General features: G+C 43.5%; 1 protein-coding gene across 1 annotated transcript in view; it reads right to left on the bottom strand.

The window, feature by feature from the left end:
• Nucleotides 1-12,006: 12,006 nt before the first annotated feature.
• The window catches only part of DPEP1 (dipeptidase 1), a 142,583-nt gene continuing 132,019 nt past the window's right edge, over nt 12,007-22,570 (bottom strand). Inside the window, exons 9-10 of the mRNA XM_069216653.1 lie at nt 22,192-22,327; nt 12,007-13,508 (exon numbers count right to left, since the gene is read on the bottom strand). Of these exons, the coding sequence (XP_069072754.1) occupies nt 13,320-13,508; nt 22,192-22,327 (325 nt within the window). The 3' untranslated portion in view covers nt 12,007-13,319. The remainder of the gene's footprint in view (nt 13,509-22,191; nt 22,328-22,570) is intronic.

The following is a 22,570-nucleotide window of genomic DNA, read 5'->3' as shown; positions in this document are numbered from 1 at the left end:
AGAGCAACGTTGGGTCTATCGACTTAAGACACATATTATAGGACTTAATGATGACATACCATGGACAGACTTTGTGCATCGATCATGATTAAGGAATCTCTTGACCAGGTTTAAGTACACTCACTACTGGTTGTGGCTAATCCATCTCTTTCCATAGATTTTATGCTTATTTAAGTCTGAGCAATTTGCCTCTTAATCCCATTCTTTTTCCGACACATATATTTGAGCCTTAGTTCTGTGTCTTTTAAATTGGTTTTCTGTAACACTAAGATGGCCGACCCCTTTCTTCCTTTTTTTTGGGGCTTACATGATGGAGTCCCTCTTTAATTTCTATCCCACTGCTGGACCTAACACAAGATGGCCGCCATTTCTGTCCTCTTTCTATGCTGAGGCTTGAAGATATATAGCCCAGCCTACCGGGTGCTCTTTCCTATTCCAGGAACACCGAGACGGGGCAGGTGATGCCGCAAACTTCGGACAGGTCCCAAGTAAGTGGATGGTAATATTGTTGGGTGTTTAGATGGGAATCCTTAGGATCATTTCACGTTACTTTGGGAAAAGGCAGTTATATACCCTTTGATTTGGTCCTTTGTTGTTTACACGCATTTCCCACCACGAACACTCGTGTGTAGACACCGCCGCTGCATACTTGGCTACAGCGTTTTTGAGCACGTTATATATACTTATACATATATGTGTCTATGACATTCCTTATATATGCTGTTAACATCTGCAATCAGCACAACACGTATTTTACGTTTATTTGATGTTTTCGCAGCTAAGTGAACTTTAAAAACCTGGTCAGTCAGAATATGTGTAGCATCCTGCTACATTTGATTATGGGACACTTGAATGTTTGGCAAACGCTATATCCCTCAACTTCCCGGTATTACTGTTTTTGTCTTTCTCCCTAAATACAATCTGATAATTGAACTCACTCATTTAGCTCAGTAGGACCTCCGTTACTTGGTGCTTTACCTGATGCGGCCCATCCACTAGTATGAGGAGGGTAAGCATTTATTTCATCATTATTTTCACATTGATTTACACGTTGATCCACAGTGGGCATACTTCACCTATGTGTGGATTTGCACAGAGCACATTGCTGTTGATATTGTGCATGTGAATAATGTGTTGTTCTTTTTGTTTGTTATTCTTCTCATTTCAGGTCCCTGCATTGTACTAATATTCCTTATTATAGGTTATATTTACACATAGGATTAGGTAGTTTAGGTCCTGAAGAATCGCGTTAGATCCATAGGACATCAATAGCGAGAAACATGTTGACCTTCTGGTGAATCGTACAGGGGATCCTGTGCGTACAATTCCTAACCTCAAATTGAGTGAGGAAGTGAATAATTTTTTGGGGAGCGTAGACCTTGTTCTTTTCTCTCCCCGCTCTTTGGTTTTGATCATGACAGTGGTTGGATTATTTAATAAAATTTGCCTAACCTCTAGTTATTTTGAAATAGAATTTTTCCAATCCTATACCCTATTCTTTCTAAACCGGGCATATATCTCAAAATATCTCCGGCAAAGAGCCCCCCTTGAGGGGCCCGTCAGGCATTGCAGCACCGGCCTGACGTGGAGCAAAGCCCGAGGATGAAGCATGTCACCTTTGGTGAGTGAGGGCTCTTGTTCCAAAATAATTAATTTTCCAGGAACCTGGCTTTCTTTCTTCTTTCTTCTCTCTTTTTTACGATCTTTTCCTTAGATCAGGACCCAATGTGGTTTTCCTGATTATACTTACGTTGTGGAACTGTGTATACCTTGTTTTTGTACATGTATTGGGAGCTCTATACACAGGACCAGGATTTTTCTATCCAAATCTCCCTTTTTCCAAACCCCTCTTTTAGTTGGTTTTTGACGCCTTGACTCAGACCATTGAAGATGTGGCCAAATACATGATTTGTGATGGCCTTGATACTACTGATTGTCTGCGGTGAGCAGTTGGAACCAGTGTAGTGCTCCGTCACCATGTGTGGATGCAATCCACAGGTTTCTCAAGAGATATACAGGCCTTTCTTATGGGTGTGCCTTTGGATGGCTCACATCTGTTTGGTAAAAAAGCTGATTCTGTCTTAGGATGGTTGAAAAAAATGAAGAGCTATAGCATGTTGTCCGAGTCTTTCAACCCCCGCAAAACAGTTTTAGTTCAAAAAATTCCGAGGCTACTCCAGGGGGCTGACATACAGACAAAGTCAATCTATGCACTCCAGTCTTCAGTCCTTTCATAGCTGGGGATGTGAATCTGGCAGGCAACACACAGCTCACGATGGGCATCAGTCCTTCCAGTCCCCCTCCCCGACTGTAACAGCCTTCAAGACACTTTAGCTTGCCATTAATGGCATACACCTACCCTGCGGGAGGGAGAAACTAGTACTTTCTTCCAGGGTGGTAATCTATCACATCCGACAGATGGGTCCTCCAGATTGTTCAGCAGGGTTATGCTTTACTATTTCTTTCTGTCCTGCCTGACCTTCCTCCCACACCAAAATGGCTCTCAGAGGGGCACCTGCCATTCCCATGCAATAGGTGCAAGATTTACTTTCTGAAGGACTCATCAAGAAGGTTCCAGCTTCAGAAATAGAGACAGGTTGTTACTCTTGCTATTTCCTTGCGCGGAAGAAGGATGTAGGGCTTTGGCCCATCTTAGGAAGGCATTGAGAAGACGAAGATCTATGGAAGGACAAATTCAAAATGGTCATGCTGGCCCAGGTTCTCTCTGCCCTTGATACGGGCGACTTGAAGATTGCATTGGAGCTGCAGGATGTGTATTTCCATATACCCTGTCCTGCAGTTCCACATATGTTACCTACGCTTCAAGGTTGGCAAAGAGCATTTTTAGTTTGCTGTGCTCCTCTTTGGCCTCATTATTGCCCCTTGGAAGTTCACAAAAGTGATGGCAATGGTTGCCACCTATCTTTGGAGGTTGGGGATACCAGTTTTCCCCTATCTCGAAGACTGGCTGCTGAAAGCAGACTCACCACATTCAGTCAGGGGCTACCTCCGGAATATGGGTCCAGAACATTCTAAGTATGATTCTGATATTTCAATCTCAGTCCTGATATCTGTGAGAGCAGCTCTGAGGGTTCTTGGCCTGTCAGCGTCCTGTTTGTTCAATACTCAAGGTGGCATATTCAGGCTCTGCAAGTGGAATCTGTATTCCCAGTAGACCCAGCACCAAGGCAACCTGTCCGATGCCATCCAGGTATCAGAGGTGAATGTACATGATCTCCAGTGGTGACTGCTCATCCACAGCTGTACCAGTTGCAGACCCCTCTCCTTTTCCACCCATAGTTGACGGTAGTGATAGATGCATGATTGCTGGGTTGGGAACGTCTTCTGGGCGGTAGAGATCAGATAGGCTCCTGGTTCAATTTCAATCTGTGAGTGCTGAGGACTATTTATGGTGATGGCCCTCTTGCCAGCTGTCAAAGGAAGGCTGGTACAGCTTCTCACAGACACCACCACCTCCAGGTGGTACTGCAACAAGCAGGGCCGAGTGGGGTCCTGGATCTGGTGCCAAAGAGCCTCTACACATGGAGCATTAGGGTATATCTCTTGTTGTGAACCACCTGGCGGGATCCTTGAACACTAAGGAAGACAAGCTCAGCCGGCAGATCATGACTGGGGTCCGCATCCTGAGGGGGCACAGGGCACCTTCTGACACGGGGGTGGTGGAAGGTAAGGAGGGAATCTGGCTACATCTTTTTGTCACCGCCAAACCAGTAGTTTCAAATCATTTGAGCACTGAAGTTCCTATGAAAGCTGTTTCTAGGCTGTGCATTCAGGTTGGAGTGGAGGAAGGGACTCCTCTACGTCTTCCCACCTCTATCTCTCCTGCCCGGTGTCCTGAAGAAGATCAGGAGCGACTGGGCCCAAGTCATCATTGTGGGTACTGATTAGGCTAGGAGCGCATGGTACCTGAAATTTCTGGGCATGAGCATCAGGCCCCCGATCAGATTACCACTGCTAGAGGATATTTTGTCACAGTAGCAGGGTAGGGTTGTGAAACTAAAAATGCACAATCTGCACTTCAGTGTGTGGCGATTGAGGAGCTGCAGTTGACTACCGCCTGAGCTTGTGGATGTCATCCTTGCTGCCAGGTGTCTGATGATAGAGCGTTCCGTACCTAATAAATTACCTGTATCTGGACGCTCTTGGGTCGATGAATCTTTTGACCAAGTGGGGCTCTCTTCACCCGAGAGTAATCAATTTAATCAAATCAATAATCAATAACGAACATAAGCAATGCCCTGATCAACATAACACTTCACAATTAATCCAGAAAACATTTCGGCGAACCATGACCTTTCGGCCATGAATAACCACACCAGTTTATTCAAAGTTAATGAATTTATTTCCCTATATTAACAAAGCTAGCACGATATAAATGTGTCTCAACACCAAATGATATATGTAAATGAACATTAATAGCTGTCCATAACGGCGAAACAGATGCAATCTATGCAGCATTTGAATAACAATGCATTCGATAAGAGCAACACAAACCACTAAAACTATAATCTGTAATGAGCTAATTGCATACATTAGTCAGCATAACAAGGTCTCAAATTGCATCGTGCAACAAATGAATCCTCATCTAACCTCAAATTAGCATCTGCATGTGGGACTTCATGCGAAAACAATTTAGCAACATTAATTTGGAAAACTCCTAACTAGAGCTCTCATCAAAATCAGCAGTTGGTTACCTAAAAGAAACACAATGCAATTGTACAATTTCCTTTCATATTTACCAAATTCGATCAGCATTCAAGGAAGTCTTCGTCTCACAGGTACCGGTTTCGATCAGCATGGGACGGGGGCAAGGGGGCAAGGTGGACGGGGCAATTCAAAGTTAAAGTCTCTAGGGCGAGAATTACTTAAAGTCTCTTTCTCTCGATTAGAGAAAGCATCAAAGTCTCATCGAACATCACTTGGCATCGTAGAAGATGGCAAAATGACAAAGTCAGCAAAATGGGCCATAATGGCTGCAATGTCCTGCAAAATGACGGGTAATGTCTAATGGCAAATGGCCTCAATGGCTGGTAATGTCCGGGTAATGGCTGCAATGGCTGAAAATGGCTGCTTTCTTCTTGTGCACCAGGATTTAAATAAACAACAGTTCAAATCCAGTAGGGTCTTCCATTGGAGGGTTCATAGGTTGGCTTCAAATTGTCCAATCAAAACAACAGTTCACAAGCTCCTACCTAAGCATACATTATCCTTGGAGTCGGGAACGTAAGTTGCAACATATTTTACCAATTAACTCACTTTCAGAGCTTCCATTGTCTGCACCTGCAGGTTGACCTTGGAGCAAAGAAGAAGATGCCAGGCTGGCACGAAACCTTAAAGATAAGCATGTGAACCGATCTCACTGGAAAAGTACAGCTTCAAGCAAGAATACACGTTTATTAGCACATTGGAAAAACACGAGCATCTAAACCGTGAGACAAGGCAACTAGGCCGAAGCCCACACTAAAGTTATGCTAAGTTAAAACATTTCAAACAAGCAAATCATGGCACATGTTTACGGTTATGTCAGATTAGTACAATTCCAATACATCACGTTATATAAAGCACGCTTATAAATGTTGGCGAACTACTCTAAGGGCACATTTGTCCCCGTACAATCTTTATTAGTTCGGTTAAAGTCACACTTGATTATTGCAGCACTACGTTTATGCGCTAATAAATGTAAAACCTTCATTTCTGCGTCATCACTGACTATGTAGTCCATGTACGCTGGGCACAAGGACAGATTTGTGGCTTGGTGTGGAGTACGCAAAATAGACCGTTTACAGACCAAAATGTTTTTAGGTTTATTATCTTTAGCACAGCAGGGCCTTACAGTGGGCACCATTAAAGATTAGTTGACTGCATTTCGGCCTTTTTGCTTTTGTTGGACCTTGTTTAAATCACCTGTTATGGTACAATTTATTAAAAGTGTGACATATGTCTCCCCTCCTCACCCTTCCCCGCCACCCACCAAACCATCTGTGATGCCACAGTGGGACCTTAAGTTGGTCTTGCCATTTCTCATGTGTCATGCTTCATGCCGCTGCACAGCTGCTAGTTGCGTCTTCAAACCTTAAAGACTGTCTTCCTCATTGCGTTCACTTCAGCTTGTTGCATGAGTGAACCCGAGGCCGCGTTGGTGCAACCACTCTACTTCACCTTTTCTCTGGACAAACTAATGCTGCGAACTAAAGTGGCTTCATGCCAAAAGGTGTGTCTCCTTTCCATAACGGGCAATCCATCACTCTCCCAGTATCCTTTGTACCACCACACCCATCAAAAGAGGAGAGGTTCTATCAGTTGGATTCCAAAAGAGCTTTAAGTTTTTACATCAATCATACCAGGACCATTTGGTGTATGACCAGCTTTTTGTGGCGTTCTCTTGGGTGAAGAAAGGAAAGGCTGTGCAGAAAACGAGTGTTGAGATGGATAGTCCTCTGCATTAAAATCTACACATTGGCCATAAAGCAGCCTCCAGGAGATTGAGAGCCTGTTCTACCAGGGCTTAAGGGTACCACCACAGCGTTGGCACATGGAGTGCCTGTCCTTGACATCTATAGATTAGTGCACATGTTCAGACAGCACTGCTGCCATGGACAACCAGGTCCATGGGAAGGGCATTTTCTCCATTCAGTCTTGCAAGTTTTCCTGGTATGAGCCCACTCTTCTCCATTTAGAAGTAACCCCCTGAAGAACCAACCAATTACTTATCTTCTGTAATGCTGTTTCTTGTGGATACTCTACCTAACCACAAATTCTTTACTGCCCTCCCATCTCGTGTCGTGTGGGATGGTCTCTTTTTAACATCTACAAAGTGCCCAAATTAGAGATCAGCACACCAGTACTACAAAGTATTTTATGGTGCAGGAGTGGCTCTTATGTGCGGCTGTGCTCCATCTCTTCTGGGGTGGAGTGAAGCCTATGTGGAGCCTCATGGTGCAACTTAGCGGTGTGCTGGAGCATTGCTATAAAAACTTTCCAGTTTCAGTCTGGCATCTCAAATATTCTAAAGATGAGGAATCTGTGGTTAGGTAGAATATCCACCCGAAAGAGCATTACCAAAGGCAAGTAACTTGCTCTTCCAGGCGTCCACCCAAGTTTCACCACAGTCAGCAAGTATCTGGAGCACCTTCATACCCCTAAAGCCCAAACTCAACTATTTTCTCATACAAAACCCTCCTTTGCAATTCTCCAGACAGTCCCAGTGAGCACTGCAGTGGAAAACCATTGCAATAGACGTTCTGCTCTAATATTGGTTCTGTAACCAACTGCGCTATAAAAAAAACGAATTCCCATTTTGCATAAGTTAAGCTCTCTGTACTGTGTTTCTGTGCAAAATTAACATCTATGGCAGTGTGCCCACACAGGATCCAGCAAAACTATAGCATCTATCACATGAGAAATACCTGCTCCTGTGCAAGTGTACTCTCAAAGTTAAGGCACATCTTGGACTTCAAATATGGGGAAACCAGTCTAATGGACTTACCGCAGAAGAAAGAGATATGTAGAATCAAGCATACTATGCAGTGCTCAGCATCACTCTGCAGTCATTCTAGGCACTTTAACAGAAGGTTAGGTTTGCTGACACAGATAACATCGATTGTTATAGGGAAAGAGTGGGACTGATCACTAGAATCGAATACTGATGTGGAAAATGGGGCACTGCACTTGGCAAAAGCCTTGTGTTCTTACGGTTACTTGATATCTGTATGTGATTAAAAATATATATATTAAGCCTGAGTGTACCTGTATTTCACTGTTAACACAAAAGCTGAACTTAATCTGGACAAATGACTGCAGCTGAAGAAATATGTATTTTTTTAGTGTAAGTGGCCAAGGACCGTGAGGAATGCTGGTCACAGGTTACGTCTTCTGTTTGCAGTTCATTCCTACCTTACCAATGAAGATCCATTGAAATACCCAAGTGCAGCGGCTGTGAGGTTGCAGGATGTCTGACTTTGTGAAGGTGCATGATTCACAACCTTGGTTGTGACTCGTGCACCAACATACAGATATACCGGCATGGGAGATTTCAAATGCAAATCCTGAAGAGGTACGTATTGTTTGGGTTGGAATGCAGAACCTGGAATAAATCGTTTTATACAATTCCTAAAACAAATCACACTTTTTAGATCTGTCAGCACAAAACAAGCATTGTCAATGCCAGTCGGTCTCGCTTACTTTCCTTTTGCATACAAGCAAGACTGATTAGCATTGTCAATGCTTGTTTGTAGTAGACTGCGAAGCACGATGTTGTATCTTCCAGATGTCTGCTAAAGTTTTTTTTAGTGACCGCCAGGTGGAACTGAAAGACAACAAACTAGTGTTGTTTAAACATTGCTCGGCGTGCAGTGCTGAATTCGGAGCGGGACCTCCTAATTGTTTAGCCATGCAGCAAATTATCCTTTACATTACAATAGCCATTAAAGGCGTCAACGTTTGTAGTAAATTAATGGCAGGACACACAATTAATTTGCTGTCGAAATAAAAGCCATCACTTAAATGAATATGTAAGCACATTAGTAATAGTTACTGTTTTGCCAGAAATTGATTGATACCTTGATTAATTGCCACAAGGCATCGGACCCGGTTTTAACAGTGTGCAGATTTGCTTTAGTGTCCTGTCAACCTCATGCTGCATGGAAGGCGCATGCGTACCCCTTTATCACCAATTACTCGCCTGTTGGACTTCCAAGCATTGCCAAATCATCTATAGCGCACAGGAGCAGCGTCAACAGCGCTTTGAGGAGCACTTACATTCCATGCCTTTTGCAGCCTCGAGGTGGGACAGATTCATTTGAATAACGGGCAGAGTTGGTTGTCCTTTCTATGTACGGGGGTCCCAATGGTTTTTTTTTTAAATAAATAAACTTGTCTATATAGCATGTTTGCTCATTTTCTTGGCTTTGTAGTGCTGTGAATTAGAGATGTATTACTGAAGTGAAGTAATTGGCGAGTGATATGAGAGTGAGATGTTTGTGTGTTGTATTGTGGACAGATAGTGGAGGTGTGATCACTGGAGGTTCAGCCATGTGCTGCAAAAATGTAAACTGGACAGGTTCCTGTGACATATATCTGTGACATACACTGGAATAACCAGGAGTGTTGAAAAGCACAAGTGTTGCCTGAGCTTGCAGCTGAGTGAGTGGAAATGTCCATCTCCACATATAGCACTTTATAGCAGTTTATAAATGTTGGCATTTTTTAGCAGACAAAGCAACTTTGGTATACGTGCATTATTTGATGCGCCCAAGATCGCATGGCAAAACTTGGCAATGTGGATAAGAAGCAGTATTTATTTATTTCACAGTTGACTAGTCATTGGGTCATATATTTTTCATAGCCTGGCTATTGATTAAACAACTGTGAGATCCCCCACTAAGCTTGTGCGGTGCAGCGCCTAGAGGCGCTGCCTTTTGTTCTCATCACCCATACTCATTGCCACAATGCTTTATAATCGGTTGGTTTGCGCTTTTGGTGTGTGTGCCTGGAAGCGTGGCTGAACAAAGAGGGGAAGTTACTGTATTGCTGTAGTCCGAATGCCTTATATGTGGTGCCTTTTTGCATGTGTTGTTTAAGGTATATCTGGTTATCAATATCACGTGCTCAGGCGTAGCCAATGAGATTTACAGAAACGACAGCATCCAGCATGGATCAGTTAGGGTGATTGTAAGAATGGAGCACTTATGCTCGTATTGCCAATCAGTGGTTCCAACACTATTAATGGAGAGAAGAACCATCACTATGCCATTACATATTTGTGGCATATTAACATTAATGGACAGGACCTGAAGAAGAAAAATGAAACCAAAGTTAGACCGAGCCAACAGCCATGGCACCCACAGTGGTCAAAACAGCTGTGCCTAATTAAGGTGGAAGGTATGGAATAAACAAAGATGCCAAGTTAAACTGCTGGAAAATTACAGTTCCAAAGTTGAAAGAGGCATGCTCTCGTATAGGATTAATTACCTTGGATGTCAATGTACAGATTGCAACATTACACAACTTGCCGCGAGAGGCAGCACCCATATGAATTAAATAGCCGTGCCCGAAGAAGCAGTGACTGAAAAAACCTCCAGTTAAGGTGATACTGGTGCTGCAATATATTTCAGAAACTGCAAAAAAATGTGCACTTGTGGTGCGAGTGAAAGTAATCACCCTAGGAGTAAATGTGAAGCCTTCACAAACCCTCCGAACCACCAAAGGGAGTGTCATTGCCTGAATGCCGAAACCACAGTAGGTTTAAACTAGCGCATTCACATGATCTAATGTAAGAGGTATAATAGAAGTGATAGACAGAGCCAAACACCAACAAGACCCAGAGTTAAAAAGCACTGCACTAAGAAGATCATCTGCGTGAAAGGGTCTAGGCAGAAATCAAGGACAGAGGACACTAGGCATGAAGTCTGCCTAGGCACCTAATGCCACAACCAATGAACAACTGAGGAGAAATGTCTTGTTCATTCCCAACCACGATGCAGTCTTTATCGCCCATAGCCTGTAAACAAAGAACAAGTTGGCAGTCTGAGAGGACGTAGCGTAACATACATTGCTGCCAACTTTGGGACTGAGCTTGAATCTCTGCGTCGGCTCTCCCCAAATCTACAAAAAAAATGCCACTGACGCTGCTGCTTCTATGGCTCGGGCTGCACTGGATGCTATGTGTGGGCTTTGGGCAATGATAGCGGGTCGTAGACAGGTTTGGGCAATGGCGTGTATTTATTGTTAATAAAAAAAACGTGAATTCTGTGTATGTTTGAAAGAAAATAATGCTGTCAGCGGACCGCAGCAATGAAAGTATCTAGTGTGTTTCTCAAATTAAAAAAAATGTGTATGCCGTGTGCATTTGAAAAACAAATGCTGTCTGTGGAGCGCGGCAATCAAAGTAACCAGTGTGTTTCTGAAATAAAAAAAAGTGTGTGGTTGAAAACATCAGCTGCGCACATTTGCCTTGGAAAGCCAACAAACACAACATTCCAAACACATGGGCCGAGGAAATCGAAAAAATAGTGCGCCATAACAAACTCAAATGGCAAGAAGTGAAATAAGACATGTAACAGAGCCAGTAGCCATGGGAGGGAATGACACACCAAAAGGAAGGACAAATGGCCATGATTTATCAATGAAAAGTAAAGAATTTAGAAAGACACACAAACCAACAAATGACAAGTGATGGGGTTGCTGAAAGACCGCAGAGGAGACACAGCATGTCTCAAAGAGACAGAGCATGCGCTGCCTAGGCACAACCTAAAAACCAAGAAGCTCCTATGGGCAGGTTAAACACAGAAGGGAGAAAAGCAACAATAGAAGTAACAAAAGAAGTAAAAACTGAGATTGACACAAAAGTAATCTAATCTTGAGAAAGGATTGGCTCTGTGCAGTATGGTACACAATGTTGTCTCCCGACAGACGGCTGCAGCTGTTTGTAGCCAGAGAGCAAAAATGAAAATGGAGCTTAAATTAATTTTGCATATGCAATTTGCTGGAGAATGACAAAACAGCCCAAAACATGAAGCTAATGTTGGCCTGTGGAAATAGTTAAATTGGTTTAAACGTATTTACACCTCATCCTCAGCAATCAGGCTATTCAATTTGTGTAGGTCACTGGCTTGTGTTTTTCAGTGCATTTTGATAGGCGCAGGTTTCCTATTATTATTTTCTTCATTTTCAGTTCATTGGAAAACGGGACCTTATAGAACAAATTTAAAGCTTGTAAAAATTATCAGATGTACAATCATTGTAAAAAACTCCTTAAAACCATTCCCAGATAAAGTGATACAACATTTTTTTTAAAGTCACATAAACATGGAATAGCGATTGTCACCTTTTAAAAAAGGTATTTAAAGAGAAGAGACCACAAATGCAGTTTTGCCTCTTTAACAAACAGTGGGCATATAAGTAGCAGATGCAAATGATTATCTTGTACTTTGAGGTGACAATTTTATTTCGCTTAGCCCGGTCAGTCTGTCTTTTTTTTATTTTTTTTAATTTGAATTACCACTCTCTTTATCAATATAAGACGGCATTGATGGGTGTTCGGTATTTATTGCACCAAAAGAAGTCACACAATATTTTCACAAACCTCTTATCTCCAACATATTCATAATTTATTTAAATTCTTATAGAGATTTTTCATCACTCTAAGATAAAAATCTATTTCTTCAATGGATCACTCACTCTTCAATGATACCATAATTTAGGTGTTACCAGGTGAAGGACCTGGCAAATCTAGTAGCTTCACCTACCATGAACCAGCAATAGATCCGTATGTGTTTTAGTGAATTTGAAACAAAATGTATTTAAAGTGTCTTAGCCACAGTGATGAGAGAACTTTGGCCTGTTCCGGGAGGATCTGGCCTGGCATTTCGGGCTGGACTGTTCCCATTGGAATAGGGTCAAGAATGTTTTGCATATGATTAGGTCCCAACTAAGGTGGCATGACGTGCAAAATAACAATTGACTGGGATGCGGCCAGAGCAATTACTACTGACAGAGTAATTCTAGCATTCCATCCATCAATTTTCTTGCATATTTTAACTAAGTAAATCATAGTTTATAATTTTGGTATCTGGGTTCAAAGTCTAGCCACAAAGTCACTGGCAATCTTGAGCAGGGCACTATCTCTTTATAACTTGGCAAGGTATTTGATCCATGCCCTTTCAAGCTGGTATGATGAGTGTGAAGCATTTTTGTGCTGTGGATCGCAAAAAGCCAAAAGTCAGGTGAGTCCTTAGTGTCTCATTTTGTTGATGAGCTTTTGTATGTATGTTTGCAAGTTGGTTAGGATAATTAGAGGTCAGGGGTACACAGGAATAGAGATTCAAGAAAGGGAAGTGATTTGATGACTGCGCTGTTTTTGGGCGTTTCCAACAGAGCCCACATCAATTGAAACCTGCTAACCCTCTGCTGTGCAACAAAGCAATGTACACATTAAGCCTCAGTCTTTTTTCTTAACTCTGATGCCCACGTCTTTGTTGGTTCTCCCAGTGTAGAAAAATAAAGGAACTGGGGGAAAGGCAGGCAGACTTGACTGACCAAGAATCACAGAGTTTGTCAAGCAGAGAAGCTAGGGTTCAGATTGCACTTTTCCGACATTACAACACTTTTAAAGAAAATATTCCGGCCAAAGGGAAGTGGAGCTCCCCCAGGTTCTATGATGGATTTGGTGATGGTGGTGGATCAGAAGGGACCATGGTCAGTTTGAAATTGCTTCTTTAGATACTTAAAACACTGCTGTGCCTCTACTTGTACCTTCTGGGAATGTGATGGTCACAGTATGGTTGGTGCTGGCCTAGACATTAAAGAAGAAGAACTGAGTACAGAAGCGGCAGGGCAAGGGCGACAGGTAGGATGTGCTTGCCATCTGGTCCTCCATTCTCCTCGACTGGTTCAACTTTGTAGCCATGGCTGGTTCTGCAAGGTCCTGCCAGTTCTTTGAAGTCAATTGGCTCATCATAAGGTGGGATAGAAGACATGCTTTGTTTCACCTATAAAGGAAGCACACAGGGCTCAACTAATTGTGTTGTCATAAAGGGAAAACAAAGGGTTAGATGTACAGGCCTGGATATCATCATAAAAAACAATAGTTTGGAAGGACAGCGGTCTTCTTGATTGATGGGATCATGTAAGAACAAAAGGTTATATGGACAGTGGTCTTCCAAAACAACATCTTAGATGTGTTGGAAGGAGACTTCAGAACAGAAGCATTGTGGGATAAAGAGTGCTCGCTTGGCAAGATGATGACGAGTTAGTCAGATGGTACTTTTGGAAGACTGGGTAGTGCCTGTTGAGGTGGGGGAGTGACACCCAATTGGAAAAAAAAGGAAACGATTGGCCATGTCAGGTGTCCATTATTAGTAGGAGGTCGCATTCTCTATTTGCGATTCGGTAATAGCATTTGCGAATTTTAAGAATTCGCTATTACCGAATCGCAAAATTCATACATACCATTTTGCATTTCTTAAATAGCGATTTCTTAAAATTTGCTATTTAAGAAATGCAATTCGTTTTTTTGATACATCTGGCCCATGGTGTTTTTATATCCTTTGGCACCTTCTCTACCAGACCAATCGGCTACATTTAAATTTATATTTCTCTGCTGTCTTGCCAGACCCCCCACCCGAAGGATCTCCTGCTTAATTGTCATGATATTTAAAACTCAATATTGTGCTGACTATTGCAATATAGATGTTATTTGTTCTGCTTCCATTGGTATACCAGTGAGCCTTCGGAGTTAGCATAATCCCTGGATAAAACCTACACTCTAAAACTTTTTCCATATTTAACAAGTCGTTTTATAATCTATTAAGCTACCTATCTAGTTATTTTTTACACCCCAGTTTTCCGGCTCCATTTCAAATTGGCCTGTTTCCATCAGTTGTCTACCCATGTAATGGACGACCCCCCCATCACTCTCCATTCTGACCAGCAAAAGTTTCAACATATTCAATTTGAAATGTGTTGTACCATAATATCATTATCAGATTATCGTCTGACAAATATTGTGTATTGTCTACAAAAATATCGTTCAATTGGAGTTAATAATAGAACATCTATACCCAAGGGACCAATATCTTTTTATAAACCATATTTCAGACACAATATTTTAGAAAAACTATATATCTGTATCTGATATGCTGACATACAACCATTTCAACTCCTATCTGTTTCAGAATATTTGTCAAACCCAGTTCTTGGTTACCAGTGTGTGACAGCCTCTTCAGCAGTTCCAATCCATGACTCTGTTAAAAGAGTTGTTAAAGGGACAAGGAAAAATCCTGTGGCCCAATGATTTGTTACAGGAGGCAGTCCCATCCAACTTTTTGACAAAGTCTATAAGCTTTAAAAATGATATTAGACAATAAAACAGATTTCAGAATTGTCCCCGAAATCATGGACGACTCGGGCAGCTCTTGCAAGACGCCCCAGTCTATCACCCAGGGCTTTGCCGCTTACTACGCATGGCTTGTTACAGAGCGTCCGCGACCCCATCCGGAACGGGAGGCACCACTGTTGTGTGATGTGTCCCTCCCCAGAATCTCGACCGCTGGAACAAAGACTTAGATGAACCCATAGTGCTGGAGGAAATTAGACGGGGTATCTCTACACTGGCCCGGGGTAAGACCTCAGGCCCGGATGGGTTTTGGGCAGAGCTCTATAGTAAGTGCGGTGATCTTTTAGCCCCATGCTTGCTGAATCTGTATGCGGAAGCCGAATGGACAGGAAACTTCTCCTCCTGCCACGATCAGGCCACTATTGCAGTGATTCCGAAGTCCCAGCCACCATCAATACCCTGCTTTGCCTACCGCCCCATTTCGCTCCTCAGTACCGAAATTAAAATTCGCTCCACAATACTGGCTACCAGGTTTAAGAAGGTGCTACCCTTCCTAATCTACCCAGATCAATGTGGATTCTTGCCAACCAGAAGCACCCGGCACTGCCTTTGGCGGCTTCATACAGCATTGGCCCACTGTCGTTCCTTGTCCCCACACCTGACGCTGCTCCTCATAGACTTTGAAAAAGCATTTATTACGGTTGACTGGTCATATCTCTCCCAGGTGCTTATAAAAGTGGGGACTGGCCCTAGATATCGGAGGCTGGTGCAGCTCCTTTATTCCAACCCGACAGCCCGCGCACAAGTGAACGGGGTAGTCTCGGACCCCTTCCCATCTGCTGGGGGACCCGCCGGGGATGCCCGTTATCCCTGCTTCTTTTCACCTTAGCGATCGAACTCCTGGCGAAAATCATAAGGGAAGACCTGCTAATGAGTGGATGGGCTTGGCCCACCCGATGTGAGGGCCTTGTACACCGACGATGTACTCCTTTTTCTAGCTACACAACTGCTGGTACTTAATGATTGGCTGGGAGGCGGGTGGTCACACCCAGCATACCAGCTTGAACTCCTGACAGTGGGCTTCCCCAAGCTACTTGAGTTACTATATGGTGCCCACCTCCTACGAGCGATTTCTGAAGTGACGAGAATGGTACTTACAGGGTAGAGGGTAGCGCAACGGGAAACAAGGTGGTGGGCAAGTCTCACCCAGCAAACCCCACTTTGGCAGGGAATGTGGCTCTGTGACGTCTCTGCCCTGGAGGGATTCCATAAATGGGATAGCATAGGTATCTCGCTCCTGGGGGACATCTGGGTGGGTTCCCATATGCTGTCTTCCAGGAACTCCAACAGCAGTACTCCCTCTCCAAGACCCAGTTTCACAAATACTTGCAGCTCTGACATGCACTAGGTGCCCACATCCAGGCTGAGTTTAGTCTGGCAGAGGCGAAAATCCTACTGGGTGACTTGGGCAAGGGCGTGGTGTCCCAGATATACCGTACTTTGATCATTAACACAGCAAAGCTGCTCACAAGTCTCAGAGAGCAATGGGAGGGCTGGCTGGGACAGATGGAGGAGCAGGACTGGCGGGACGCCTTGATGGCCCCAAGGAGCCTGACCATAACTACCTGTCTCCGACTGGTACAAGCATACTACTTACACTCTGCATACCTCACCCCCGACAGAATGCAAAGAACGGGTCTCCGACCTCATGCTGACTACCCCCGTTACTCAAGACCCAATGCAGACTTTTACCACATGGTGTGGGCTTTTCTGCGCATAGCAACCTATTGGCGAGCGGTGACCGCTGAGCTCTGCAGAGTACTGGCAGTGGAGGTAGAGATGGCCCTGTTGCCAATCCTTTTGGGTGTCCGAGGGAGTGGGGAACGGCAGGGCAGACCGTATCTTCCTGGGAATAGCATACCTGCTGGCCAAGAGTGACATAGCTGCCAGCTGGAACTCAGAGGCAGTGCCAACACTTGCTCGGTGGAGGCGAGGAGTGGACCGGTGTGCTCAGCAAGAAAAGCTAGTATACAAGACGCAAGGATGCCCAGCTAAATACAGCAAAATGTGGGGGAAATGGAAAGGGTTTTGTGATGTCGGATAATGAGAAATCTTCTAAACACGGCAATAACAGCCAAATGTGTCCTTGGACAACATAACGTATTAAGGGTGTGTTCTGTTGAAGCCCAGCCAGGAATTATACATTTGTACATTGGTATGTATCAGTGGTGTAGATGTGACCTGTTGTTGGTATTATGTTGAAGCAGCAATAAAATCAATAAAACTGTTTATAAAAAAAAAACTGATTTCAGCAGACAGTATACAATATCCGTCAGGACATCCTTTAGCATTTCCAGGTAGGAAAAGAAAACATGCTCACTGGATTTTTGCACACAGCAAGGTGGACGAATCATGCCATAACAGCAACAAGTTTAATCTCAAACCCCGTATCAGCTCTGGTATGTTACACAGATTTGAAGAGGGCACTATCACCCAGGAGAGTATCCTGATGCTGAGCAAGGAAGAGTCTAGCTAAATCTAGGGCCTAGTGGCAGTATTTGAAAATCTAGGTCTTCAGTTTCTTGCGGAATTCAAGAGGTGAGGAGGGGGCTTTTATGTGTAGCTGCAGAGTTTTCAATGCTTTAGAAGTGATGTAGAAGGTTTGACTGCTGGATCTGGGATGTGTACAAGTAGGAATACAAATGAGCAGAGTTGTCTAGAAGATTTGTGACATTAGATGCGATTGTTAAAGTATGATTGGCCAGTGGTATGCAGTGTCCTGAAAGTGTGGGTTAGAAGTTTGGAATGTGCCTGTTTGTATGTGGAGAGCCAGTAGATCTTCTTTAGATGTGGTGTGATGTATGTATGGCATGGGAGATTGAGAATGATTCTGCCCTCCGAGTTCTGAATGGTCTGCAGACTTCTGGGGTGTTTTTTGTTGATCTCGGCATACAAGATGTTCCTGTAGTCCAGCTTGCTTGTGACGAGGCCGTGCATGATGGTTTTCTGGCTGCTGATTGGGAGCCATTTGAAAATATTTTTCAGCATCTTGAGGGTATGGCAGCATGAGGTGGTGACACCATTGGCTTGGGAGGTCATGTTGACTTTGCAGTCAATGATGAGCCCGAGGTCCTTGGAGGGGGGTCTGTCGTAGCTATGTTGGCTCCCATGAGGAGTCCCATGGTAAAGTGCTCTTCATGAAGATCACGATTTCGGTCTTGTCAGTGTTCAGATTCAGACAGTTTGTCTTCATCCAGTGGGCGATTTCAGTCATTAAACTTGATCTGGGTACCTGGAATCTTGTCTGTGAGGGGGAGAATGAGTTTGTTGTTGGAGAGGACATTGATGCTCTGCGAGCAGAAGATGCTGGCTAGAGTTATCATGTATGAGTTGAAGAGGTTCTGGCTCAGGGAGGATACTTGCATAACTCCGCAGACAGGGTTGTGGAAATCTGAGCTTACGGCGCCAGCCTGATTGTGTCCTTCCAGTCAAGAAGAAGCAGATCCATCGGAGTGCATATCCTTGGATTCCGATGTCTTGTAGGCATTGGATGAGGATGGAGTTGGAGACAGCGTCAACTGCTGCGGAGAGGTCCAGGAGGATGAGAGCCACCATGTCTCCTCCATCCAGAGTTATGTATATGTCATCCTTGGCAGCGATGAGGGCAGTTTCCATGAAGTAGTTGGCTCTGAAACCAGTCTGAGTGGTGCTGAGGAGCTGGTGGTCATTGACGTATTAGGTGAAGCCTATGTTGATGATTTTATCTAAGACCTTGGCTGACAATAGTAGCAGGGAGATCAGTCAGTAGTTGACAAGCATTGAAGGATCTGCAGAGGGTTTCTTCAGCAATAAGAGGACAGCTCCATGTTTCCAAACATCTGGGAAGGTTGAGGAAGAAGTGGAGTATTTAGCCTGAGTGTGTGCATGATGCTGATGGGTTGTAGTCCTCTCGAGTAGATGTGGTGGGGGCCAGGGTCCGATAGGGCCCCTAAGTGGATGGACTTCATGGTGGCAGTGGTTACTTCTGGAGTGATGACGGCCCATGTGGTTAGCATGGTTTGTCTGGATAAGGTTATGAGGTGTTTGTTGAGGTCTGTTGAGTCCGGTTGTGGGTTGAAGTTGATGTAAATGGCAGTGATTTAGTTGCTGAAGAATTGAGAAAGATTTTTGCAGAGGTCCTGCAATGGGGTGATAGAGTTGGAGACAGCCTCTGGTGAAGTGAAATCCTTCACAATAGTGAGGTGTCTATGCTTCTGTTGGTATTGGCATTGATGCAGGCCACCAGAGTGGTCCAGATCATTTAGTGGTGGTGTCCCAAGGCGAATGTGAATGCTCTCCAGTCAGCACTGTCCTAGCTCATTCTCCATTTGTGCTTGAGTTGTTTGCATTAGGTTCTCGTGAGTCTGAGTTCTTTTGTGTACCAACTGGCCTGAAGTCTAGATCTTGTTGTATTGTCATGTTTGAATAGGGTCGGAGAGTAGGCACAGGAGGTGATCCAATTGTTGAAATTCTTGATGGTTTTGTGGAAGCTGTTGCTGTGTTTGGGTCACTGAGTGTTGAGAGTAGTATTCCAGTCCTTGTCAGTGATGCATTTACAGTTTTGATGGGCTGGTCTGGCATTGGTGCCTGTAAGTTGGACTATGGATGCTGAACTTGTTGAGGGTGTGGTTGGTCCAGGAGACAGGTCTGCGCTCATCGATTTGGATGTTGTCAAAGATGGTAAAAATAGGATTCAGGAAGTGTTCAGTGATGTGGGAAGGTCATTTTATTCATTAGGTGTGATCCAGGCTTTCAAGGTCTTCAATCAGTGCTTTTGAGTTGGGGTCGGCGTGGTCTTCCGTGTGGAAGTTCAGGTCTCTGAGTAGGATGTAATTGCTAGTGTCAAGGGAGACTGGTACAACAATGTCTGTGAAGGTTTCGGTGAAGTTGGTGCATGGTCCCGTTGGTCTGTTGATGAGAGTGCCGCTTGAAGTTGGCTGTGATTTGGAGCTTGAGCGACAGGTGCTCTATGTTGGTGGATGACATCTGTGGAGGTGATACAGCTAATAGTGTTCTTGTAAATGATGGCGATTCCGCCTCTGGGCTTATGAAGTCTGTCTTGGCTGGCGATCTTGTAGCTGAGGGGTGGCTGTGATGAAGCCAGGTGCCGATGCGGGGTTCAGTAGGTTTCCTTATAGTACAATCGAATAATGCCAAACATAAACCCCAAAAATCAGCCTGCATCAGTCTTATTTACTTCTACACACTGTAGAACTGGGGTCAGTTATTATTCTGAGGCTAATCCTCACATATTTGAGGACAGGTGTCAGTGAGATTTTGTGACTCTCAAAATGTTGCAAAGTTACAAAGTTACAAAGCTGTGTGATAATGTACAGTGGTTGACCAACCCATCTTTTTCATGTAACTGCTATGCTTACTTAAAAGGCTTGAATTGGTAGCCCAACTTGTCCGAAGCCACCACGCCACAAATTTGACCCTGGCAAAGACAGCTACATTTACCTTCATCCTCAGATTGATAAAATGGGTACCAATGAGTCTTATGATAATTACACCTTATCAGAGGGTCCAAAGACAAATACGTTTTTGGTTTATGCTTCTCAGTAGCCAATTGCCTTGCTTCTGAAATATTGCTCAGTCTCGATAAGCCTCCCTACCCAACACTTCTGAAACGTGGGAGTGTATTCTTGACTCTCTCCAAGTGAGGGAGCCTTCTTAGAAGAGGCAATGAAACAGGAAATATTGAAGAGAAAGTCAAAAGCCATAAAAGTACATTCTTCTTCAATGAAAGGGCTGTAAATTTACGGAAGCACATCTAGCCAGGGACATCGTTTGGAGAAGAATTGCAAAGAAATAAACTGTATATATAAAGTGGAGTGATCACTGAGTAGTGGCAAAGAAGCAGCAGGAGTGTAAGGCCCTGATCAGAATGGACCAGATAACCTTGCTTTGGTGCGAACTCCTTTCACACTCAAAACAGGACTATAATCTGAGCGCAAATTGCAGGAGTTTACCACAATTTGGCCCAAAATATAATTTTGCACACACCCAGAAATTATGCACAAACTGCACATGATGCCTCATTTCTGGATATTCTGACTCTAATCTGGTGGAAAATGTGCACCTATTAATTTTCACAAGCTGTGCACAGTTTTCACCAAGTTTTTTGTGAAAGTGCCTGGCTTTTTGAAATTTTCAAAAGATTTCTCATTTGAAAATAATCAGAAGAATATTTTTGCATGAAAAAATGGGCAGGGCAAAACACTTGCTAATTGTTTCTTTTATTTTCTTTCTGAGAGTGGGAATATTTTTCCCTGTGGCCTCCCCCCTATATCTCCGCCATGAATATATCTACCAATTACGTGGGTGTTCCGTTAGCCAATCCACTCTGAAGGGATGGCTAGTCTGCCATTGCACTCTTGTCAGGCTATTTCGAACGTCACCTTGTGATTTAAGAATGTCGAAGTTATCAGTATGCTAGTAATGTTCTGAGGCGGTAATACACTTAAGAGCTGAACAGAGCTGCAGAGTTTATCCACTTCATAAAACTTCTCTCGAAAACTAAATTTCATACGTATTTTTCTGATTTTGCTGAAGAATCCTCGGGCCAAAGGTAGGATTTCGCACGTTGCTCTTCTGAAAAACAAATTCCGTGCTGATTTTTCTTATGCATTTTTTTTTTTTTAAACTTCGTCAATAAAGAAAGTGCAATTAAAAACACTTCAGGTGGTGGCAAAAGTGGCAAGAGCCAACTGTGGAAATGTCATACATCACTAATTAAGGGCAGCATCTACAGTTCGCTTACTCGAGATAAAGAAAGAGCTTCGAAAGTGTATTTTCTAACTTCTGTGCAAGTACTCTAAAAGGTAATGCATCACCTGGAAGTGTAATTTTCTTACATGAGGGATCTTACAGCTGTGTTGTTTTTTTATTTTATTTTATTTTGTACTGTTTTGTAAAAACAAAATTCGAACTCACTACAGTTTGCTTAACATTTGTATAGGACAATGAGCAGGCAGTGATAGTTCATCTCATTAGGCTAACTAGTGGTTCGTCTAACTCTAAGGTATCAAGATGGCACAAAAATGTTCACTAGAAAGAAACTAAACAATTCTTAAATATAAAAAAACATTGGGATGTCTACTGCATAGCTGGTCTAGTACACCATTAATCTGCCCATTGTCTAAGACTCCGAGTACATTTCAGGTTACTTGCACCTAGCCCTTTCCTTAGGTACTGGTGAACGTCCATTCAAAGTATGCACCTAACACTTATGCTCTCAAGTGGGTGTGGCTGTACAGCTTGTGGACACACAGAAGTGAAGCATTTGTATCACTCACCTCCTCCACCCCTTCAAAAACTCTCAATAGGTTTTCAGCCAGGGCAGCTTTCAATTCCAGTTCAGTCCAGCCTCTCCTCAACAACTCTGCCACCAAATCCGGGTATTTGGAGACATCTCCCAATCCAGTTGGAACCCTGAAAGAGAAACACATACTTGTTTAAAATCAGTTCAAGTCTGGACTGGCTCACAAAACACCCCTTTTTGGCAGATGTTCTTAGAATATATCATCAATGCCAGAATCACAATTTGACTGTCTTCTTAAGGGAAAGCTGGCTTTAGTCGTTCAAGGTTATTTGGAAATGTGTTTTTTGGTCCATTGGAATGTTGCACAAGACATGGGTGTCTGGTCTTAAGTAAAAAGCCATAGGAGGCACTGC

This window comes from Pleurodeles waltl, chromosome 12, assembly GCF_031143425.1.
Source record: "Pleurodeles waltl isolate 20211129_DDA chromosome 12, aPleWal1.hap1.20221129, whole genome shotgun sequence".
Taxonomy (NCBI): Eukaryota; Metazoa; Chordata; class Amphibia; order Caudata; family Salamandridae; genus Pleurodeles; species Pleurodeles waltl.
Note: the sequence above shows the minus strand (reverse complement) of the source record. Positions and strands in the feature narration are given on the sequence as shown.